The 24,486-nt window shown below is 50.1% G+C and overlaps 1 protein-coding gene across 3 annotated transcripts in view; it reads right to left on the reverse strand.

Annotated features, from left to right (window-relative positions):
- LRRC20 (leucine rich repeat containing 20) overlaps positions 1-24,486 on the reverse strand; it is an 89,403-nt gene that overhangs the window by 38,742 nt on the left and 26,175 nt on the right. For 2 of the 3 annotated variants that reach the window (XM_029931820.1, XM_029931821.1), the window contains exon 3: positions 12,417-12,566. In XM_029931820.1, the coding sequence (XP_029787680.1) occupies positions 12,417-12,566 (150 nt within the window). Of the gene's footprint in view, positions 1-11,116; positions 11,497-12,416; positions 12,567-24,486 lie in introns of those variants that run through there. The other variant, XM_029931822.1, reaches the window with a different exon arrangement.

The following is a 24,486-nucleotide window of genomic DNA, read 5'->3' on the forward strand; positions in this document are numbered from 1 at the left end:
TGTATATACTAATAGATGGATGGATAGATGGAAAGACTAACGGATGGACAAGTATTGTTTTTTTAAAAACAGTGCAGTGGCACCTGGGTGGGTGGTTCAGTCGGTTAAGCGTCTGACTTTGGCTCAAGTCACGATTTCATGGCTCATGAGTTCGAGCCCTGCATCAGGCTCTGTGCTCACAGCCTGGAGCCTGGAGCCTATTTGGGATTCTGTGTCACCCTCACTTTCTGCCCCTCCATCACTCATGTTCCGCCTCTCAAAAATAAATAGACATTAAAAAAAATTAAAAACAAAACAAAAACACAATCATAAACTATCTACACTTTTGGGACCTGCCTTTTTCACTCAAGAGAGCCCAGGCAGCTTTCCAAGTCATTGCTTAGTGCATCCTCCGGAGATCACTGCTCTGAAGATTCAGAGACTCGTGGATACAAAATCATCACCTGGCCCTGGCCTCATGCTCCCCAGGGAAGGCTGCTCTCTGAAGTCTGTCTCTTCAGCGACAGGCTCTGTGAAAAAAGACTCAGCTGCAAGGAGGAGGGGCTGGATCTGCCGAAAGGTGGCCTCTTTCACAGCTCAGAAGCTTTTCTGAAAAGCAAAAGGCTCACGCCTTTGGCATTCAGGTCCTTAACTGCAGCAAGGTCATCAACAGGGCTGCACTGAAACTTGGGAAGGAAGGGGAAGGGGGCTTTTCATTACTGACCTTCTAAGGGGGCCCATAGGTGGTCTCTCCCAGAACCAGGCTGCTGCTGCAATTGGCAAATGCTCAAGTGCTGGGCTCGAGTTGGGAAGGGATTCTAGGGAAGCGAGCTTCTGCCGGACACCAAAAGTCTAGCTCCCTGGGTTTGGGGCTTATGGCAGAAATGAATAATGGCAGCTAACGTCTTTGGAGCACTACTATGTTCTGGGTACTTGTTCTAAAGGTTTACAGGCAATCATCATTTTAATTTTATCATAAACTATTACCCCCAGTTTGTAGAGAGATGAAATAATTTGTTCAAAGTCAAACCCCAACCTCTCCCCGCCAGATATTTGACTTTCCTCTCCCAACTCCCAGTACCAGGGCTCGAATTCCAGCCAGACTCCCCAAGAGACTCAGGCCATTTGCACACCCAGCTACTTCCAGTGTGACGTCCTGAATCTCTACACCACCTGTTCTCAGGATACTCAGCAAAGCCCTGCTTATGCAGCAGTGAGTGTGGGGAGGGGGCAGAAGCAGGAGGGACTGGTTCTAGTCCACCTCCTCCTGTGCCTGTGGGCCCCCCCGTCCAGACGGCCCCATGAGGAGGTCCCCCTGCCCCTCTACAGCAGGGCTGAGAGGATGCCTAAGAGGGCTGTGAATGGCAGAGGTGCTGCACGACACAGATATTCATTAAGCACCCCCTAGATGCTCAGCCCAGCCCCTGAAAATGAAAAGGATAATCTTTGAAAAGTAAAAGCAATAAATGGAATTTCTATGAAGGAAGTACAATACCCAAGGGACTTAATTCTTGGATTATGGGGCTTTTATGGGGAACGAAATTGAAAGCGAACTTTAAAGCAGAAACAGAAAGGGAAAGTAAAAGAGACGGTGGATGGAGCTGGGACACAGTGATACCAAAACAGCTTTCACTCACTCACTCAGCACCTCCCCTGCGGCAGCTCCTGCGTGATTGTGGGGAAGTCATGGCCAACGTTAGTTCCTTCCCTTACCAAGCTTACACACCGGTGGGGGTTGGGGCAGGGAGTAATGAACAAAGACAAATACAGAAATAAGATGATTTCAGATTGCTAGGAAGGCATTTGTGACCAGAATGAAGAATGAGAAGGAGCCAGTGTGTAAAGAGTCCAGAGAAAGCTATTAGGAATAACAAGTACAAAGGCCCTGAGGTAGGAAAGATCTGGACACATTCGAGGAACAGAAGAGGCGTCAGTGCTCAGAATGCAGACCACAAGTGATAGACGTGAGGCCGGAGCCAGGTTAGGCAGGGCCTGAGACCTCGGGAAGATAGTGGGCTTACTCTATGTGAGATAGGAAGCCAAGGAAAGAATTTTGGGAATGAGTGTGCACGTTTTGTATCTCTGGGAACTTACTGAACTCGTTTATGAGTTCTGAGACAATTTTGTTTTTGCTTTTGTAGATTCTGTGGAGTTTTCTACGCAGACCATCACGTCGTCTGCAAATAGGGGCAGTTTTATTTCTTCATTTCCAATCTATACTTTTGTTTCTTTTCTTGTCTTGTTGCTGTACTTGAGACCTTCATGATGAGGGAGACATCCTGGCCTTGTTCTCAAATTTACAGGAGAACAAACATTTCATCAGTAAGTCGGATGTCAGCTATAGGATTTTTACAGATGTTCTTTACCACCTTGAGGTACTCATCCCGTTTTCCTCGTTGATCAAGAACTTTCTCTTTGTCAACAGAGAGAATCATAGGATCCTTCCTCATTAGCCTTTGATATGGTGGAAAACACTGATGGATTTTTCAAATGTTGAGCCAAACTTGCACATCTGGAAAAATTAACAAATCGCACTTGGTCTTGGCATACAATTCATTTGTATACTGCTGTGTTTGACCACTAATATTTTGCTGAATACTTTTGCGTCTCAGTTCATGAGAGACATTGGCCTATAGTTTTCATGTCATACTGTCTTTATCTAAATTTGGCATCAAAGCACTGCCGGCTTTATAGCATGGGTTGAAAAGCATGCCCCTGTCTTCTATTTTCTGGCAGAGACTATGTAAAACTGATGTTAATTCTTGTTTAAGAGTCTGATAGAGGGGCACCTGGGTGGCTCAACTGGTTAAGCATCTGACTTCGGCTCAGGTCATGATCTCGTGGTTCGTGGGTTCGAGCCCCGCATCAGGCTCTGTGTTGACAGCTAGCTCAGAGCCTGGAGCCTGCTTCAGATTCTGTGTGTCCCTCTCTCTCCGACCCCTCTGACCCTCCCCTGCTTGCACTGTCTCTGTCTCTCAAAAAAAAACAAACAAAAGAAGAGTCTGATAGAATCCTCCAGTGAAATCGTCTGGGCCTCAAGAGTTTATGTCAAATTTATGAGTACAGTGTTGTTCGTAATAGACTCAGTAGCTCAGAACCAAACCGGAGAACAGCTTCCAAGCCCCCCTTACCATGGGAGGAGAATGAAAACAGGCTACTAGGGATCGAATCCACCACACCTATGATAGTCCCAGTCCTGTCAAGCTCCCGGGGCCCCAGCCACCTGACCAGTGGGTGTGCTAAGCTTCAAAAAGTATCATAGCTCAGCCACAAGTGGCTTTGCTTCTCAGTCCTGGAGCCATGATACTCTTTTTTATGGTGGTGTCACAACAATGCCCAGGCCCCACCAGCTTCTCTGTTGGACAGAGGGCTGAGGTCCTCTGGTCCCAGGGGCCTGCGTTAATGGGGACTCCACAGGCTCCTTTCTGGTTTCGTACATCAGGGTTCAGAGTCTAACAACCTGGGCTCCCAGAAGGGATGGGGGCCCTGGGAGAAGACCTTATTCCATCCGGCTCCCAAGACTGTCCGCCGCCTGAGAACATCCCATCGCGATGTTCCCTTATTTATTATCCCTAGTGAACTGCGGTTTCCAGTGTCTGTTTAATGGACCTCTCTGCCCCGAGTTCTTCTTATTACTTCCGCATCAACCGTATCTTGGACAACTGCCAAGTGTGACTCAGAGGCCTCAGACTGACCCCAGCAGACAGAGGAAGCCTGCTGACTCCATTTAAGGACAGATGAGCTGGGCCTGGCAGTAATTATGTAGCCGGGCAGCGAGGGAATGTGCCAGCTCCAAAAACACCCGCTCATCGGGGGCCAGTCAGCCCCTTGGCTGTGACCCCATGACAGTGAGCGATCATGCTACTTGCTGCCTATGTGGCCCCCCTGCAGGGCAGGCAGCTTTTGGGGTGAGGCAGTAGGTGTCCTTCAGTTGGTCTGTGCTCATCACAAAGACAGCCGCTGTCCACAGTGGTCAGAGGGGCAAGGACACAAGAGTCAAGTTTCCAGAAGCCACATCTACATGGATGGAGGGAAGGAAGAGGTGAGAAAACTCTTCTAGTCAGGTCTGGAAGTAACTAAAACAAAGTGCTCACCGTCTACCGCATGAAAAGAATAAGGCGGCTCTCATTGTACCGACAGGGACCACTTTCTAACATGCGTTGCTTCTAGATAAAGACAAGTTGCAAAACAGTATGCACAGCCTACAAAGGAGCTTCACCAAGGAGCTCTGGAGGCGGACCCACAGTCCAGACCCCTCCAGCCTCGCTGTGTGGCCACGGACAAGTGATTTAAACCCTCTCTGCCTCAGGGTTCCTCATCTGAAACAAAGAGCTGATAACACTACTGACCTTGTGGGACTGTAAAGATTTAAATAATTGTATACTTGCAAAGTGCTTCTACCAGGGGCTGCCCCTGAAGGTATACTGTCAGAGTACCATTAAGTACATGTATGGTCACACTGGCAGAGAATCTCTCTAGAACGGGTAACCACAGCTGCCTCTGGGTAGAGGAAATGGGTACCTGGGGATGGGAGGCAGAGGTGTTATTTCCCTATTTCCCTATCTGAGCCCTGGAGTACTGTACTGTGTGCATCCACGGCCCTTTCAAAACAAATAGCAAGTACCTCAAATGAAGCCTGACGAGTTTAAGAACAACAAGAGAAACATATGAGAAGTGGATAAGGACAGAAGAGGGATAGAAACTCTTAAATCTCGGGGCACCTGGGTGGCTCAATCGGTTGAGTGTCCGGCTTCAGCTCAGGTCTTGTTCTTGCAGTTCATGGGTTTGAGCCCTGCCTCATGCTCTGTGCTGACAGCCTAGTTCAGAGCCTGGAGCCTGTCTTCAGATTCTGTCTCCCTCTCTCTCTGATTCTCCTCGGCTCACACTGTCTCTCTTTCTCTCTCTCTCTCTCTCTCTCTCTCTCTCAAAAATAAAAAATAAAGACACTCTTAGATCTCAGAGCCAGGAGCGAAGCAGGGCTGGGAACAGGGGAATGACGGGGAGTGGCAAAGCCCCAGTCACACGGGGAGCGGAAGATGTTCGCTGGAGCCCTGTGGCACTGGGCATCAGGGCCTGTGCGGAGCCGCGCAGGGCCATCCCAGGGCCCCAGGTCTGCACACGAGGCCCAGGTCTGCTGGCTTCTGGGGGTTGGCGCGGTGCAGGACTGAGACATTCTCCTGCGTGTGTGGCAAAACATCCCTCTCCAGGGTGCCTCTAAGACCCCTCCAAAGGGAAATTATTTATTTATTGTCACTTTTCAGAAAAAAAGGACACAGTTTGGTTTATAAGGATTTATAAGTGAAGTGAACAAATTAACAGCCTATGAGATTTATACACTTCCTGTGAAGTATCACTATTATGCCCATCTTAGGATGAGACAGTGAAAGCTCAGAGTGGTTCAATAATTTGCCCAAGGTCACACAGCTGGGAAAGGCCAGGGCCTGGTAGGTCCTCACGGTTCTTAGCACAGTGGCTGGCGAAGAGCGGTCACAAATAGCTGAGCAAATAAAAAATGACAGAAGTACCACCCATCGGAGGTCAGGCTAACGACGAAAGCCATCCACAGGGGGCCGTAGGCCTTTTGGGCTGAGACTCTGCAGCAACCCCCATCACACGGTGGAGACTAGTTCCCACCTCCTGAATCTGGGCTGGTCCTGTGACCACTCTGATGAATATAATACACCAGAAGTGACGTTCAGGGATGTCCGAGTTCAGGCATCAAGCTTGGCACCAGCCACTTCCTTCCCCTTGGGAGCCCAGCCACTGTGAGGAAGTCCAAGCAGGTTAGAGGCTGCGGGGAGCGAGGCCCTGAAGGATGAGGGATCTCCGTAGAACCGCCAGCAGAGGCCCGCCCACCCACGGAGCTGAAGGAATTAGCACCTTGTTGTTTTAAATCAATATATCGTGGAGTGGTTTGACACGCGGTAACAGAGCCAAGAAACAGCTCTTCTGCTGCCAGCGGTTCCCGTGGAGTGGCATGTGCTTGCCTAGATGGTCCAAGGACAGCTGGCCGTGTCCCACCAGTGCCCCAGGCCCGGGCTGCGCTGGGCAGGCCTCAGATTCACCCCACAGGGACCCTTCAGCCTCCTCTTTCACAGTGGCGGGGGCAGCGGATCCTACTTGGGCTCAGAACAAGGCCCAAGGAGCGTCGTTTGGAGCTCCACCTGCACGTGGCCTGTGTGCCACAGGAGGGACCAAAGCTGGAGGCGCCGAGGGAAATCAGGCAGCAGAGAAACGCAGGAATGGTGGCTCTTTGGAGAAGGTTTCCCTTGTGGGGCACCAGCTCTGGCTCCACAGTGAGGTCAAGTGAGAGAGCAGGATAAGCAAGCAAGATGGGGATACCGAGGCAGAAGGCTCCCCCCAACTCTTCCAGTACGTATAGGTTTCCTACTGCTGCTGTAACAAATTACTGCAAACTTGTTGGCTTGAAACGACACGAATGTATCATCCCCCAGCTGTGGAGGTCAGAAGGCCAGGATGGTCTCAGAGGACTGAAATCAAGCCGGGGAGCTGTGTACCATCTGCAGGGTCTAGGGGCAGAGTCCGTGCCTAGGCCTTTCCGGCTTCTAGAGGCTTGTGGCCGTGGCACTCCAGGCTCTGCATCCACATCACCTCCCCTTCTCTAGCCCTCCTGCCTCCTCACAAAGACCCTGTGAGGACACACCCCCCCACCCACTTAATCCAGGGTATGTCTACATCAAGGTCCTCAACTTATTCACATCTGCACAGCCTCTTTTGCCATGTAAGGTAACATAATCACAGGCGGCAAGAACTAGGACGTGGGACCTCTGTGGGGCGGGGGGGATCATTATTCCGCTGTGTGGTGGGAAGTTATTCACTCGCCCATTCTGTGTAGTTTTGACACCTCCGGCCATGTGCGAGGACTGTGTTGGACAGTGTTGGGGACACAGTGGCTCCCAGGGCTGTGTATGATTAACTCATTCAATCTTTGCAGGAGCCCTACTAGGTGGATGCTTTACCAGTATGAGTCTGCAATACCCAGGGGGAAACTGAGGCACAGAACAGTTAAACAACCTGCCTGTGGTGACAGAGCTATTAAGTGGCAAAAAAGCATCAATCAGGGCTGCAACCAGAAAACAGATGGCACACTCAAATTAGGATAATCAAGGAGGCTTTATTTGCAATGAACTATTTACAAAGGTATAGGAAGCAGTAGGGAAACCTCAAGGGACTGTGCAGGAACCCCAGGTTAGGAGCTCAGAGCTGTCACCAGCCAGAGGAAACCGGGGAGGAGAGTCGTGTGGAGACTGCATGGAGAGAAGTGACCTCAGGACGAGGGGCACAGCCAGCCCGAGGTGCACCTCACGGGGAGGTGCCAGGGGGACATATTCACTGAGCTGCTTCTCTCTCTTCCCCTGATCTTTTGAGGGGCTGCCCACTAGCCGCACCCGACCACAGCCAGAGGGAGAGAGAGGGTGATAGGATCAGCATGGAGACTAGACCCAGAGGGAAACAGAAAACATCACGCCCCAGAGCTGGCCGTCTATGCTTTGAACATCCGACAACCCAGCCTCTTCTCTTGCGGGTCCTGGCTCAGCCTGACCACAAGGCAGGCTGCTCCTCACCTGGTAGGCTCCACGTTCAGGGTGACAGGGCTTGACGACCTCAGCCCAGCGGCCTTAAAACACTGGCCTTGGTAATCCTATCTCTGGCCTATCCTATTCTAGTCCTAGGATGCTAAAGCCCCTAATACTTGGGATTCCTTTAATTCTCTGCTGGGGGTGCTGACCACTGCCCACAGCATGTGCACAGGCTTGACCTTTGCCCTGCTGAGCTCGGCCAGGTAACCGCAGGGGACAGACATCCTTGAGGACTGACAGTGAACACTGACTCAAAGGCCACCATCTGATCACCACCCGGGTGTCAGGTAGGAACAAGATCTTGATCATCAGCAATGGGGAGCTGCCCCCCATGAATGACTCGGGTGACATGCACCCTCTAGGCCCTGCTCCCCCAGCGGTGGGCTGTGCAGAGGGCACCAGATGTGTGCCCAACAGAGGAGATCTGCCTGGTTCCCGACTAAAACCAGGGTGCCCACCTGACCACTGCCGCGTCTGCCCTGCTCTCCTCCTTCAGCCACTCAGTGCCATCCGCTGAAGGACAGTAAGGCAGTGGGCCAAGGCACAGCAGGAAGCCGAGGGAGACACCCCCTAGCCCCCGTCCTCCACTGCTTTTGGGTCACTTGCCCCGGCTCCTTCTTGACGGCTCTCTGAGGACCGCTCACTCACTCAGACCAGTTGCTGGTGACTCACCATATCCTCTGCTTTGTACCGTTCCATCTTGTACTGTTTTTATTTTAGTCCAGTTCCCAAACACATCTCCCGTCTTCCTAAAAGATGCCTTAGGAATTCCCCCTTTTCCTTCTGCTCAATGACCCCGCCAAGCCATTTCCTCTGGAAGTTTCTGACCCCCCAGGATTTTGGGCTGAATGGTGTCCCCCCCACCTAATTCCTATGCAGAAGCCCCAGTCCCCAGTACCTCACAGCGTGGCTGTAGGAAGAGGTGCTCAAGTTTAAATGAGGCTGTTAGGGTATTCCAAATCCAATCTGCTTGGTGTCCTAAGAGAGGAAGTCAGGACACACAGAGAGACCTCAGGCATATATGTACACAGGAAGGCCAGGAGGGGACACAGTGAGAACGCAGCCACCGGCAAGCCGCGGAGACCAGCCTCTGGAGAAACCAAACCTCCCAACACCTTGGTGTCTGACAGGCAGCCCTCAGAACTGTGAGAAATGCAAGCTCCCCAGGCTGCAGTGCTCTGTCATGGCGACCCTAGCAAACAGACCCACCCAGCCACCCAAAGCAGGACTGACTTGTGCCCCCTGGGCCCGCCAGACTTCGAGCACATGTCTGCTGTGTCACCCCTCACACGTTAAGGTGGCTGTCCACTTGTGTGCACACCTTCCCCCAGAGACTGGGAGCTCCCCAAGGGCCACATCTAGGTCTCTGTCATCCCACCCCAGCCTCGATGGCAGGCGCTGGGAAGGGTAACCGACATGACACGTGTAAAGCCCTCTGCATGGAGCTGCGAGGGCTCAGCGCCCAGTGAATCTGGACCCACAGGCTCTCACTCGCCTGCTTGCACCCATAGCCAGGCCACAAAAGGTGCCCCTGGGGAACTGCTGAGCTGAGTTGAAAGGCGGGCTGTGAGCAATTGAATATACACTCAGACAACGGCCAGACCAAATATAAAAACAGAACTCTGGCCCACAACCCACCGCGCCCTGCCCAGGGAGCCAACCCACTAGCCATGGTAACCAGCCCAGGGAGCTAGTCTGCTCCGAGTCAGACTTGCAGGGAGTCAGACTGCCGTCCCTTCTGATGGCCCAGGAAGCCAAGTAACACTCCTGTACCCATCGGCCCTGAATGGCACCACCTGATTACTGACAGCTTCCCTGACTTTTGTTCCAATTTCCAACTTAGGGCTAACTCCAGAGCTGAAATGCAGCCTACCCAATCATGTAGGATGCCCTCTGTGAGCCGGCCCGCCTCCAGCTTCTGCTTTCATCCTCCGCAAAGCCTTGCCACCCCTCTGCTGCCCTTGAGTCTCCGCCAGATGCGGCCGACAGCTGCTCACTCCCCTGCGGGAGCTGGTTCTCAATAAATAGCCTCTGTGTCTCATCTGGGGGCTCTTTGTGGATTTCCACAGGTGCGTCTCACACACCTGCAGCCTGGAAGACCCTGGACACAGTCAATAAAAGGAGCAGAATGAGTTGAATGAGGAGGAAGTGGGGAGACGGGCACATCGGAGAAGAGGGGACAGAAGAGCCAGGGTCCGACCACGAAAGCCACTCTGCAGGGCACACATGCCCTTCGGCCTTCTCGGGGTTTGTTCTTTCCTCCTATGAAACGAGCGAAGGGCGTCAAGCGGACGCAACCCCGAGGAGGCCACAAGCCCAGCAGAAGACAGTCCCCCAGGCTTCCACAGGTAATAGTATGGCAGGGAGGGAGGAAGCAGACAGCTTTCTCCTGGGCACCAAGGCAGCCCACCTCCTCTGCCAAGAGCTGAGGACAGGGAAGAGGAAGCCAGCAGGCCTGGGAGGCGCTCAGCAAAGCCTATTCCAGCTTCCCCAGCGCACATAAAAGGAGATGGTTTTTCTATTTGAAAGAGAAACCATAATAAAGCCTGGCCCAGAGCATCTCCTAGGGAGCCGGGAGCCAGGTGCCCCTCTCAGCTCCAGCCCCTCCCTGCCTGCTACCAGCACTGCCAATTCTGTGAAATCCAATTACTGGGCACATCACAGCTTTTCCTTTGTAATCCAGGGTGGCGTGGGGGAGTCAGCAACTGCCGGGTGGACCGAGGGGGTTCAAACTGCCTCCTTCAACAGACTTCTGACCAGAAGGGTATCTTAAGACAAATATATTTCCTCAGCTAGGTCACAAACACAATGGGCTCTGGGCACATTTCTCTGGCATGTGTCGCTGTGTCCCCTGGAGAGGGCTTCTTTCTTCATCCCCCAAGGTGCTGCCCAATGTCAAGTCCTTCGAAAGCCCTCGCTTCCAGGCCCACCCACTGCCCATGCTATTGGCAGGAGGAATGAGGTTTCATTCCCGTGGCTCCCAGCATGCAGCACACACCGGCATCCAGGACTTGGTGGGGCTGACACGTCTGTTCTGTGAACCTGGGCTCCTTCTGGGACACAGCGGGTCTGCAGGTCTTGGTCTCCCAGCCTCCAGACACAGGTCTGGAACATGACAGGTACTCGGGGGAAGTTCAGGGAAGGAAAGCACAAGTGCACTCCCCTCCTACCCAGAGGAAGCATCCTTCCTGACTGCCCTTCCTGGAGGTCCCATTGACCCCCACTACCTGTTTTCAATCTTTCTACCCTCCTCTGCAAAGTAAACATCTCCAGGGGACCCTTGGGCTAACGCAGGAGGCCGGGAGGGGGGCAGCCCTGGCCTGCATGGTGGATGACGTGGGTGTGCTGTGCCGAGACCCATGACAAGCCTCAGTCTCCCTGACCTTCCTTTTACATCCACGAAATGAGATGGCAGAGACAGCGCTAATACATTATGGGAGATTTTTCCAAGCACATGGGCTAAACCTACCACGCAAGGGTGTTTTATTGACTTCCATATTACAGAAGAACTATAAAAATTCACACAAAACCCCTATTTCTAGCTGCTAATGGATAAAACTGAACCTTCCCACGGCATACCTGGCAGAAGTGGAGAGGGGCATGTTTGCCACAGTCCCCACCGCGCTCAACCCGAGGCACACGTGACTCGCATGCTAATCTCTTAGGAGGTGGCACATATAACCCCTGATCCGTGGCCTCCACCTTGGCTGCTGCCACTTCAGAATGACTGCTGTCAGTTTAAAAAGACAGGCACAAGGCCCCGGCCCATAACGCAGACATTCTGGTCCAACCGTTCTAGGGGTAGATAGAGCTAAGGCAACTGTGTCTGCAGAAAAGTTCCACCAATGACTGTGATTTCGGCCGGGGCTGACCACCACGGCCGCTGGGGCCTGCTGGCTGTGAGGGCCCATCGCATCTGCGCAGAGAAGCAGCCACAGGAAAGGAAGGATGGGACAGCCTGGTTAAAGGTGCCCACAATGCCCCCGGGGAACCAAGTCCTGCCCTAGGACCACCCCGCACCCCCCTCCCCTGTGCACTATTTAGGCACAAATGCAGTGAGCCCTGTGAGCTGCACTCGGGAACAAGCCCATAGACCTTGTGCCTGACCCAGCTGGTGGCCTTTCCACATCCTGCCTACAGCTTGCTCCTGAGCTTTCTACAAGCTGCTCTGTCCCTGGGACCCGTTTGCGAGTTCATGCCTCCCTCTTCCCTCTTCCCTGCCCGAGGCCCCTGCCTCCTCTAGGAGGCCCGAAATTGGCCGTGGGAGGTACACTTGCTCACGTCCCTCCTGCTCCATCAGCATCTGACCTATTGATTTCTCTAAACGGGCCCTTAGACCTATTTCATGCCCCTGTCAGACAGAATTCAGAAGGCAGGAATCAGCTCTCCCATGCCTCCTGTGCGCTCCCCAGTAGGACAGAGAGGGTGCTCTCCGGGGCGGTGGGGGGGCACTGCATCCTGCTGGCCCACCTGGAGGGGGAGCTTCTAAAGGATCTGCCATGCCCACCTTCTGGCCTCCTGCCCATCACCTGCCAGGCACCCTTGTCCACTGTGCTGGGTGGGCCCAGCAGAGGAGACACTGCATCTGTCACTCCCAAACCAGGAAAGCAGTGCTAGGCTGGGGAGGAGGACAGGGGCTTGGTCAAGGCGACTGAGAAACGACTACTCGTGGGGCTCAGGACCCCAAACACTCTGCTGGACCCATACCCTTGACCATTCGTCAGTCTGATTCAGAGAGAGGATGACACTAGAGGCTTCCAGGCTGCAGGGACGACACAGGTCCAGCCTTGGAGCCTCCCCGGGGAATGATTTCCTGTCTGGCTGACCGGGGCCTACCTCGGAGCTGACAGAATGTGGTCATAAACTTGCTGGTGAGGGACTTGAGTTCGTTGTTGGCCAGCGTGATGAGGTGGATCTGGTCGGTGACATTCCGCAGGACCTTGTAGATGCCAATAGGGAAAGAAACCAGCTTGCACTCGGCCAGATCTGCAGCCAAAGAACAAAGACAGAGCACAGTTAGCCACAGCTGCTCAGGGACTTGCCCTAAACAGCCTGGCCCCAACCCTGCCTCTCCTTCCCACCTCCTTTCCTCTCACTCACCTCCCCTGTGCCAGGATCGAAACCCTGCCCTCTCTCTTCTGAGAGCCTTTGTCATCACAGGTCACACGTGTCCCTCTCTCGCACTCTGAACCTTTGGGTTTATTCCAGCACTGTGTGTAATAGCACGGCCTGTGAGCTCAAGGGCACAAAGCTGCTCACAACCAGCACTCATGGCAGCGTCCTTGAGCTCCTGCAGAATCCTCCCTCTGGAACCTCCAAAGGAAGCTGCAATCTTCACACTTCTTTCTAAGCCTCTACTTTGAAAACAGACGCTTCACACAGGCTTTGTGGTCTGACCCTCCTCCCAGCCCTGTCACTCTGAAAACAAGCCTGCACAACAGGCGACCAGGAAGCCGCTGCAGAGACCCATCTGGCAGATTTCCAAATGTTTAAACCTGGAGTTAATACCACACAACCCTGCCGGCATTCCACTCCTAGGTATACACCAGAGAGAAATGAAAACACACGTCCACACAAAACACATCACACATAAACATTCACGGCAGCACTATTTACAAGAGCCTCAACGTGCATACAACCGAAATGCCCATCAATGGATGAATGTAGAAGCACAATGTGGTATTATCCAGAAAAAAGAATACCGTTTGGCAATAAAAAGAAGCAAAGTACCCATATATGCTACAGCATGGATAAACCTTGAAAACATTATGCCACGTGAAAGAAGCAGTCGCAGACGGTCGCATGTTTTATGAGGCCATTTCCATGAAGTATTGGGAACAGGCTACTGCACAGACACGGAAAGGAGAGTAGTGGTTGTCTAGGGCTGGGAGTCCTGGGGGGGCAACTGAGGGGGGGGGTCCTAAATCTGGATCATAATGATGAGCTGTAATGCACAACTCTGTGAATATACAAAAACCACCGAATTGTCCACTTTAAGTGGGTCAATTGTATGGTATGCAAGCTCTTTCTCAATAAAGCAGGTTTTAATGAACATACATTAGAAAAGGGAGACACTGAAAGCATAGAAGCTCAGAAATTAGGCTCTCCAGCTCATCTAAGTCACTTAAATTCCCTGAGCCTCAGTTTCTTCATCTGTGGGACAAGGATATTATCATCCACCTGGCAGAGCTATCTAGAAAATTCAGTATAAAAAGTACTAAATGTGGTGACAAAGTACTGGGCAGGTGCACAGCGGGAATGCTCTCTCTCTGCACCTCCCCCACATTACCCTCCCCTTCCTCTACCAAATTCTCTCCACGCTTTAAGGCCAGCCCCCATCCCACCTCTTTGGAAATCCTCCTGGATCACCCCATTACTGGGGATCGCCTCCAACCCCTGAACCCCAGGGGCCCTAACCAACTCAGACAGCACTGTCCCATCTCTCTGCAAACTCTTGTCTTGCCTTCAAAGAAGCCAGATGCCCCCAGCCCCTAAGCTTTTAATGATTGCTCCAAGGGGCACCTGGGTGGTTCAGTCAGTTAAGCGTCCAACTTCAGCAAAGGTCATGATCTTGCAATTTGTGGGTTAGGGCCTCACATCGGGCTCTATGCTGAGAGCTCAGAGCCTGGAACCTGCTTCAGATTCTGTGTCTCCCTCACTCTCTTCCCCTCCCCCACTCACACTTGGTCTCTGTCCCCAAAATAAATAAACATTGAAAAAAAAATTTTTAAAGACTGCTCCAAAATAAATACATAAAATTCAATTAATATTCCTACACGCCAGCAATAAAATATAGTTTTTACAGATTCCATTCTGAACAGCAACAATAATGCAAAGTCTACCAAAATAATCATAATCGAAGCCCTTCTCCCTCATCTGCCTCGTAGATGTTCTACTTTCGCTGTAAGAGCAGCTCAAATGTCACCTCCTCTAAGAAGCCTTCCATGACTGCCCTAAGCAGTTAGTTGCTCCAGCCTCTGAGTATCACAGAGCACAAAAGGGACCTCCTCCTCCCGCACTGTGTTAACCTCTCTTTGTGTCTGCTTTCCCAGCAGTGCCCAGCAGGCTCGGAGAGCAAGGCAGGGGTACTGGTGACCTGAGCTGGTCTTAGGAAAGACAGGGGACAGGTCGGGGAAGGGCAGAAGTCTAGATGACTGGGGATCTGCAGGAGTCCTCTGCAGGGCATCCTGTTAAAAAGTGCTTTTACTGCCTCCCCTGGCCCAGGGCTGCGCCAGGTGCCTCTCGCCCCACCAGCATCCAGTGTCAGCTGGTAAGGCTGCCAGAAGAGGTCCCGCCAGGGAGGAATGAAGCTCGAGGAGTCAGACTTCCTGTAGAGGGAGACCAAGGTCTGGAAATGGACTGGCTCTGTGGGCTCAAAGCTCAGGGCAAGCTGGGAATCCTAGAAAGGGCAAACACTTCCAAACAATGAGCCCTTAGTGCTTCCTGCCAGATGTGCAGAGGGCTAGAAAGGAGTCTCTGTTGTGTTTGTAAATCCAACAGCCCCTTGGGGTAAAAGCGACAGATCTCATTCAAGCTAGAAGAACATCAAGGAAAACGTCAGAGCTTTCCCTTTAAAATGACGAGCAAAGTAAGTATCCCTGAATCTGGTGGAGGTTCTGGCCAAAAAACAGAAAACATAAACACTGGAAACAGAATGATTATGTGCACAGGAAATGGCTGTATAACCTTCAAAAACCAAAGTAGGCATCTGACAGACTATGCAAATTAAAGAGGTCTCCGCAAAGGGGCTCATCAAAATAAAACCACAAGATTCAGTTATATTCCCATATGCCCGCAACAATATAATTTTTAAGGATCCTATTTCAAACAGCAATAATAATATAGAACATATAATCAGAATGGAAAATGTATCTGACCAATATTAAGAAAAGTAGAAAAGTTCACAAAGATATCTTTAAAAACAGATTTGTATATGAAGATACAGAATATGCTTATTAATGACCAGTGACTGAAATGAGGTTTTTTTTCAGAAATCAGTTTATAGACTGTTTCATGTCTATAAACATTCCTACTCAAAAGTTAGAAAGTATTTTTAACTTTAAAATCCAAAACCAAAATTTTGGGGGGCACCTGGGTGGCTCAGTTGTTTAAGCACCCGACTTTGGCTCAGGTCATGATCTCGTGGCTTTTGAGTTTGAGCCCCATGTCAGCCTCTGTGCTGACAGCTCGTACCCTGGAGCCTTCTTTGAATTCTGGGTCTCTCTCTCTCTCTCTCTCTGTCCCTCCCTGACTTGTGCTCTGTCTCTCTCTCTCTCAAAAAATTTTTTAAATATAAAACCATTTTTTGAAATGGTTTTAAATTTCAGCAAGGGAATAAGCAAGCAAGTGTCCCTAAAAAAGAAGGTAGGGTGTAACCAGTGTTATGAGGTTACAATAATTAAACCGAGGACAGTATCTCCTTACACCATATACAACAATAAACTCAAAATGGATAAAAGACCTAAATGTAAGACAGGAAGTCATCAAAATCCTAGAGGAGAAAGCAGGCAACAACCTCTCTGACCTGGGCCACAGCAACTTCTTACTGCACATGTCTCCAGAGGCAAGGAAAACAAAAGCAAAAATTAACAACTGGGACTTCATCAAGATGAAAACAAAGGCAACGATCAGCAAAACTAAAAGGCAACCGATGGAATGGGAGAGGATACTTGCAAATAATATATCAGAGAACGGGTTAGTATCCAAAATCTATAAAGAACTTATCAAACTCAACACCAAAAAATCAAATAATCCAGTGAAGAAATGGGCAGAAGATGTGAATAGACACTTCTCCAAAGAGGACATCCAGATGGCCAACAGGCACATGAAAAGATGCTCAACGTCACTCATCATCAGGGAAATACATATCAAAACCACACTGAGATACCACTTTACACCTGTCAGAATGGCTAACATTAACAACTCGGGCAACAACAGATGTTGGCAAGGATGTGGAGAAAGGGGAACCCTTTTGCACTGCTGGTGGGAATGCAGACTGGTGCCGCCTCTCTGGAAAACAGGACAGAGGTTCCTCACAAAGTTAAAAATAGAACCACCTACGACCCAGCAATTGCACGACTAGGTATTTATCCAAAGGATACAAAACTGCTGATTTGAAGAGGCACATGTACTCCAATGTTTATAGCAGTGCTATCGACAATAGCACGATATGGAAAGAGCCCAAATATCCATCAACTGATGAACAAATAAAGAAAATGTGGTGTATATATACAATGGAAGATAACTCAATGATGAAAAAGAATGAAATCTTGGGGCGCCTGGGTGGCTCAGTTTGTTGAGAGTCCAACCTAGGAGCCATAACAGAATCACAAAGATCAACAAATCTAACTTTATAAAACGTACAGAACAGACACCCGAATGCTTAAGAAAATCAGACTGATTGTGAAAAGGATTTATAAGTAGGATAAAGAGTTATCTTTAGGGGCACCTGGGTGGCTCATTCGGTTAAGCGTCCAACTTCGGCTCAGGCCATGATCTCACGGTTCATGAGTTGAAGCCCTGCTTTGGACTCTGTGCTGACAGTGCAGAGCCTGGAGCCTGCTTTGGATTCTGTGTCTCCTTCTGTCTCTGCCCTTCCCCGCTCACACTCTGTCTCTCTCTCTTAAAAAAATTTTATCTTTATATTAAAAAATTTCTTTAAAAATTTTGTCTCTATTAAAAAGGTAAGTATAAATTATTGACCTTTTAAAAAAGTTATCTTTATTATTTAAAATTCTTGGGGGGGGTGGGAGTGATGGTCATGGTGGGGGGCACTTGTGTGGAGAAGCACTGGGTGTTATATGGAAACCAATTTGACAATAAACTATTAAAAAAGTGTTTTTAAACACTATCATTTAAATTTAAAAATACATATTACTTATATAATCACACACACACAAAATTCTCAATATAATTCAATTAAAAAAGTAAGACCACCAGAGAGTGAGAGAAAAGAATATAAGATGTTCACAAGGGGGAAAATATAATTAGTAAACAAATAAACATATGGTTCTTGAAATGTATTGCCAAACTGTTTTCCAGAGTAATTATGCAAATTAATATACATTCTGTCCAATAAGTAAGTAGATCATTAAAAAGAATCTTTGCTAATATGAACAGGGGAAATGATATCCTTTGCTTTAATCAGCTCTTTCAATAATGAGACTGATTATCATTCACAGCTAATTAACCATTTTTATTTCCCTTGGGGCAAATCCTGCTCACATCTCTTACTATTTTTCTATCGGGAGTTCTGGAATTCCAACCTCCCCCCACCCCCAAATCTTGATAGAGCTTCTTAAATAGTATTATCAACTTATGTTCATTCATGGTTTTTCTTATTTAATAGTTCAAGTTATAGCATTTTTTAAAATATTTATTTATTTATTTAGAGAAAGACAGTATGGGGAGGGCAGAGAGAGGGAGAGAAGGAGAATCCCAAAAAGGCTCTGCACTGTCAGCACAGAGACAGATGTGGGCTCGATCTCACAAATCAGGAGATCATGACCTGAGTCAAAGTCAGACACTTAACCAACTGAGCCACCCAGGCATCCCTTAAGTTAAAGCATTTTAAATAGGAGAATAAAAACAATTTTAGGTGTGCTGTCATATGTGTAAAAACTAGGTAAAAAAGTACATATGCCTGGAAAATAAGATCAAAAGGAAAATAACCAGAATGTTCAACAGCTATGGCAAAGGATTTGAGCAATCTATCACTACTTACAGTCCTGCTGTTGGTTTTATATAAAATAAGCCAAGTACCACTACATATTTAAATAACATTTTTCAAGTACATATAGTGATAATTTACTTTTAAAATAGAAAATTAATTAATCATAAAAATAGCTTTTGTTGGAAAAAATAAACCTGGCAAATTCAAGAATAGACTGAGGGCAGCCAGCTCTTATCAGTAAGAGAAACAAGAAAAGCTCCATAAAAGAATAACTCTCTGTACTGGCTTAGAGCAAAAGCTGGGAGATGGAACGTTCAGGACTCAGGCACCGAGAGTCAAGTGTGCAATGCACCCCCAGTCTCCACAGTGGTGAGAGATGCTCAGGACGCATGCAGAAGAAGCATAGAGCCAGACGGCCATTCAAGTCATTTCCAAGGATATGGCTAGGAGTCAGGTCTCACCAAGGGAGAGGGTACCCCACCCAGGAAAGAGAAGACCCAGACTGGAGACAAGTGAGCAACCCTCAGGAAGCCATGGGAGGTCTTCAAGAAGAGGGTCCCATTCTCAACGCGTCCTCAGAGCTGACAGTACAGGAATGGTGCAGCAGTTATTAAGAAAAGGCCCCCATGTAAGGAAGTGAGTGCCCCATCATGGGGTATGATCAAGCAGACACCACACAGATGATTCATGAACCACATGGAGGCCAGGGGATCTCAGAGATCTCGCTCTCACTCAACTCAATGAACAAACATAGCTAACATCACTGAGTATCTACTATGTGCCATACACAAACTCATTAAAGTCCCCTAACAACCATGAGCTCCCCTCACAGGTAGGAAGTGAGGCCTGGAAAATTACCCAAGGTCATTTTGCCAGGGTGCTGAAGGACAAAGAATGTGAATGCAAAGATTCCAGTAGGGTGACCAACTTGTCCTGGTTTGCTCAGAACATTCCCCGAGTCGGCACTGAAAGCCCTGCATCCTGGGGGACTGCTCCACAGTCCTGGGCAGTTTAGGGGGTGGGGGGCACTGGTCACCCTTAGTTCAGGCTGGATGCTGATGGATGAGAGATTACGAGTCAGAGAGGAAAAAGGGAAGGCAACCTGGGTGTGGGCCACGGCATGAGCAAAGGCCCAGAGGTCTTTCATTCTCTGGGACTCCATCTTTGTGCCCTGCCTTGTCCTACACCTTCCTGGAGCCCCGCCCTTGCTCAGGGAGTCCTCAGAGGGGAAGGCTCTGGCACAGGAGCTCGTCATGCTACTCGGTGGTGCATGCGTGCCCACAGACCACACCATGGGGCTCAGGGGGACTAACAACAGGGGGCAGCACCAGCATCTGGACAGCAGCTGGGTTCCAGCGTGCCTTTCCGGGGTTCCCTCCCCCAGCGCTGATCCCCGAGCTGCAGCCAAGAACAGGGAAGCTTTCGGCGAGGCACTGTAGTAAACACGAGACAAGATTATCTTCATCATCATAATTATTATTGCAAGAAGGCCAAACTGCATCTCCCTAAACTTCCAATTAGCGTGGTACTCTGTGCTAATAGAGCAGCTTTCATTCACAAGGCACGGGTCTTTCATTAAACGTTATCTTGCTAATTCTAATGAATGCCTATGAAAAGTAACTGTAGGCAGAACCAGGGCAAAACAAGCAAAATCCAAGAAGTAAACAAAACCCACCGCAGGAAGTCAGGAGGGCTCGGTGTTGTTTCTCAGAGACAGAGTTCTGACCCCTGCTCAGTCGGTGCTGAGAGCTGGGCCTGGTGACGGGGCCCTGCAGCGGGCAGGGTAGAGGGGGTGGAGCCCCTGCCAACCAAGGCACAGGCCCGAAGCAGCAAGGGACAGGGAGCCAAGCTGGCGTGTCCATGGGCTCCGTGGCCTGACCAAGAAGTAAGACCCCCAGGGCTGTGCGAGGAAGACCGGGGCCAGCGTGACCTGATCTTGCCCAGGATGTCTCGTTTCCCTATAATCCCTTTTTCACAGAATCTGAGAGTTGGAAGGAGACTGGAGGTCATTTAGCACATGTTTTCCAAACCTCCCAGTAGGAATCATGTGGAGACGCTGGTCCTAGACTAGCCTGGTTCAGTGGGTCTGGGATGACTGGCAGGGAATCTGTGTTTTTAATAAATGCTCCCAGGTGATTCTTACCAAGAAGCTAACCTGGGAAACATCAATGCAGCCTCCAATCTCAGACCTGAAATCCTCTTAATGTTTCCACCAGAGGGCTTAAAGTTCTCCTTGAATACCTCCAGTGATGCAGAGCTCACCCATTCTTTTACGGAATGTTTTTAACTATTAGGAAGTTCTTTTATGAACTACATGATAACTGCTACTCTGCCCTCTTGGATCACACACAGATCTGCCTTGACATGACAATTCTTTACATCAAGGAGGATAAAGGGTATTATAAACTTTGCTCTAGGGAAAAATATCCCAGACCTTCAATCCCCATGCCCTTAGATGCTCCCTCTAGAGAGTCAAGACCAGCCCAAGTCAGAGCGTGCCCCAGGCAGAACTTACTCTTGCGCAGCCTTTCAGTCTGTAACACATCACTGATGCCAACTGTGTGCAGGAAACTGTGCCTGGGGCTTCAGACTCACAATTTCACCTATTCCTCATAATCACCCTGTAAGGTCAGTTCTCTGCTGACCTCTATTTAACAGAGGAGGAAACCAAGTCACAGAGAAGTTAAAAGGCTGGATTGCTCAAGGTCATGTGACTCATCCAAGGTCACCTAGTTACTGAAATAATAACATTCATAAAGGGCTTCCTATGTGCAAGTCATTGACCTTAGCATGGTCATATTAACCCTTAATCTTCAAAACTGTCCCATGCTGGGTACTATCACCACCATGTTTTTAGAGGAAGAGTCTGGGGCACAGAGCCCCAGGTCTTGGCTAGGAAGTGGCAGAGCTGGCCTGCAGTGCATGACCCTAGCCACCGTGCACACTGCCTGCCTAGAACAGAGAACTCTCACTCAGCATGGAAGGCTGCTCCGAAATACAACTGGAGGCTGTGTTTCCAATGAGCAGACTGATCTTTCAAGGTCTGGTGGATTCTTGTGGACGCTGGCACACTGCAGCTACATGGAACTGTGCTAAGGGGACTTAGACTCCAAAGAGCTAGTTGAAGACTTATCTGACATCAAGAGTCTGGATGTGTCACTATCAGACGTGGGACCTCAGGCAGGTGGCTCTGGCTCGCTCTCATGCCTTCGGTTTGCAGCCAATGCCAGGGTTGGACCCCATCATCCCTGACCCCTCCTGGCTGCCACCGTGTAGACTAGCAGGTGGTTTTCAGATGTGGCCACACTGGGATCGCCTGTGGAGTTTTATAGACTCTGGATGTGCGAGTCTCCCACCGGAGACTCTGACTTAGACTCTGGGGCCTGGGAACCAGCAGGTTCCAAAGCTCTCCTGGGGACTCCACACTACACTACTGCCTCGCAGACCCCGTGTGCACACAGACCACCGGGCATCCTATCTAGGCAGGTCTGGGATGGGCCTGGGAGTCTGCAGTTCTACCAGGCATGTCCAAGGATCCCTCTCCGTAGCAAGGGCTAGCTCAACACAGTGGTCCTCAGAGTGGGATCCCTGGACCTCTGGAATCAGCATTACCCCAGAACTTGTTAGAAAGGCACGATCTCAGGTCCCAGCCTGGACCTATAGGATCAGAAGTGCCGGGAGCAAGTCCCAGTCACCTGTGGTTTAAGAAGCCCTGCAACCCTGATGCCCGCTCCTGTCCGAGAACCGCTGGCACAGAGGGACTAAGTCTCCCACCAGCAGCGGTTACTGGCCCTGACCAAGGACAGTAGTGGTGGCAACAGTGACAGTAACTCACATTTCATGAGAGCTGGCCGGCCCAGGGCTGTCTAGGGAGCTGAGGCTTACGCTGTGTGCTTCCTGCTTCCCCTAGACGGGGCCACTGTCTTCATGCTTCTCTCAGGCTTTGTTCATGTTTCCAGCTCTGGAAGAGCCACCGGCGACCCTTGGTGTGGAAACAGTCCCAGGCTAGGCTCAGAAGGTCCCCGTTCTCATCCCAGTCCCTCTGCTACCAGCCACGGCGTCTCAGGGAAACAGCACCTCCAAGGGCCTTGTCTCCTCGTCCATAAAATGAGGGCTGGAACTATGAGATTGGGGCACCTCAGCCAGGCTGGACATTCTGTGACTCCATGATTTTACTAAACAAAGGCTCTTGGCCCAATGCTCCTGTCAAAAAGGAGAGGCTGCAAGCCGCAGTCAAGTATGTGAACTGTCTGTGCCTTGGAACATGCCAGAACGTGCACTGTAATGGGGAGAACTGAGGCTTGCTGAAGTTGGCTACCCATGCCCATGAGTACAGAGCTGGGATTAGAATCCAGAGTAACCCGGTTCCAAAGTTCATGGCTTTCCACGATACTACATTAGTATATACCACACTGTGCTCACCTCCCTACCATGGTCAGAAGACATTCCTGATACAAAAAGTCCTATATCATAGTTTACCCTCATATGGCACTTCCTATGTACTATGTGCACCTGTGTACCTAAGCCTGAGACATTTCTAAGCACCTGACATGCTCTAACAACCCATGAGATAGGTATTATTACGTTCATCCGCATTTTATCACCATGGAAACCGAGGCACAGTACATAAGCAGAAGAGCTGCAGCTCAAACCCAGCCCCTACCCTGAGAGAGTTCAGTTTAACAGCATTAGACATGGGATCATGTGTAAGGACATCGGAACAGAGGTCCGGTGCAGCATGGGGCTCTCATCCAGAAGGCTGATGCAGATAAAAGATACTTCTGGAACATGAAAATGAAAACATAGACCAGTGCCTGCACCCCTTCCAGGAGACCAAACTCCCAGCACCTCCAGGTAGGCCCAGGAGCCAGGGGTGGGGGCCGGCATCCTGGGAACAAGAAGCAAAGCCACAGAGGGTGGGCCTCCGTGACTTGGCTGCTGGCCCTTGGATTGCCACTTGGTCTCCAAAGCTGGGAGATGGGGGACACCAAGGGCAAGCAAAACACAGCAGCCATCCAGGGCAGGCAGCGACGCCCCGCCGTACACAATCTGCTGAGATTTCAACAGTTACCCATGCACGGTGTTTACTGAGCTAAAGAGCTCTGGAAGGTTTGAGAAAGGAAGCCTCTTCACAAACCCCCTTCCCCACAGACTGCTCTCAGGTGCAGGGATTCTGCTGCTGTTCAACTCCCGACCTCTAGCCTTTCCCTGGGTCGTGCCACCTGGAAAGAAAAGGTCACAGGAGGAGGAGCTCATAGAGGACCGAATTCCAGAAAGTTCCAGCACAACAGCATTTATGCTGGGCCCTGGCCAGTAGGCAGAGAAGAACAGAAAGGAACATCAGGATAGGAAAGGCGGGCATGGTAGCGGGACGTGGGCAGACCATTTAACTTGAACATGGCTATGGGTTTGGGGGAGCTGTTTCTGTTATTTCCTACTTTATATATCTTCGCATTGCATGATATTTTTGTAACTAGCACTCATTACTCCCTACTAATATCCTCCATGTAAAGAGAGCAATATCCTTAAGGTCCAGCTACCCACAGGAACGTCTTCTCTTGAGTACTGAGAATGCTGGGTCAGTGGAGATAGTCCTGATGGGGACCAGGGGACTTGGGCTGCAATCCCGTCAAGGCCAAGCTCAGAGGGGCTACTGCAGAGCACAGCCGACTGTCCACGACAGATGCTGCACACACGGGAACCCGGATCTCAGAGATGCTTCCTCACCGACTACTGCAGAAGCCCCAGCCTCTCTGGGAAATGACATGAGTGCAGGGTGCCCACCTGAGAGAACAAGGCTGAATCTCTGGTCCCTTGGCTGATGGCCATCACACCTACCATCAGCACACGCTCTAGCCACATGAGAGCCAGAGACCTTAAAAAGGAAGAGGTGGCTGCATGGGAGGCCTGAGAGCTCATGCTTCCTCGGGATCCCAATAGAGGCTTTCCTCTGCCAGGGCTTTTCTCAGGCAAATGACTTAACCCCAGCCTCAGTTTCCCCTTCAACAGAATGAGAACAAGAATTCATGCAAAAACCCATGTGTGCACATTTAGCGGCTTTATTCACAAGAGCCAGAAAGTAGAAGCAGCTCAAACGTCTACCAATGGAGCAAAGGATGAACAAGATGCACTATCTCCACGCGATGCAGCATCATTTGGCCATTAGAAGGCCCGAAGTACTGTAAGACATGGAGGGACCTTGAAAACGACGGGCTGTGTCACAGGAGGCCACAT

The sequence above is a fragment of the Suricata suricatta genome, chromosome 2 (assembly GCF_006229205.1).
Source record: "Suricata suricatta isolate VVHF042 chromosome 2, meerkat_22Aug2017_6uvM2_HiC, whole genome shotgun sequence".
In the NCBI taxonomy this organism is placed as follows: domain Eukaryota; kingdom Metazoa; phylum Chordata; class Mammalia; order Carnivora; family Herpestidae; genus Suricata; species Suricata suricatta.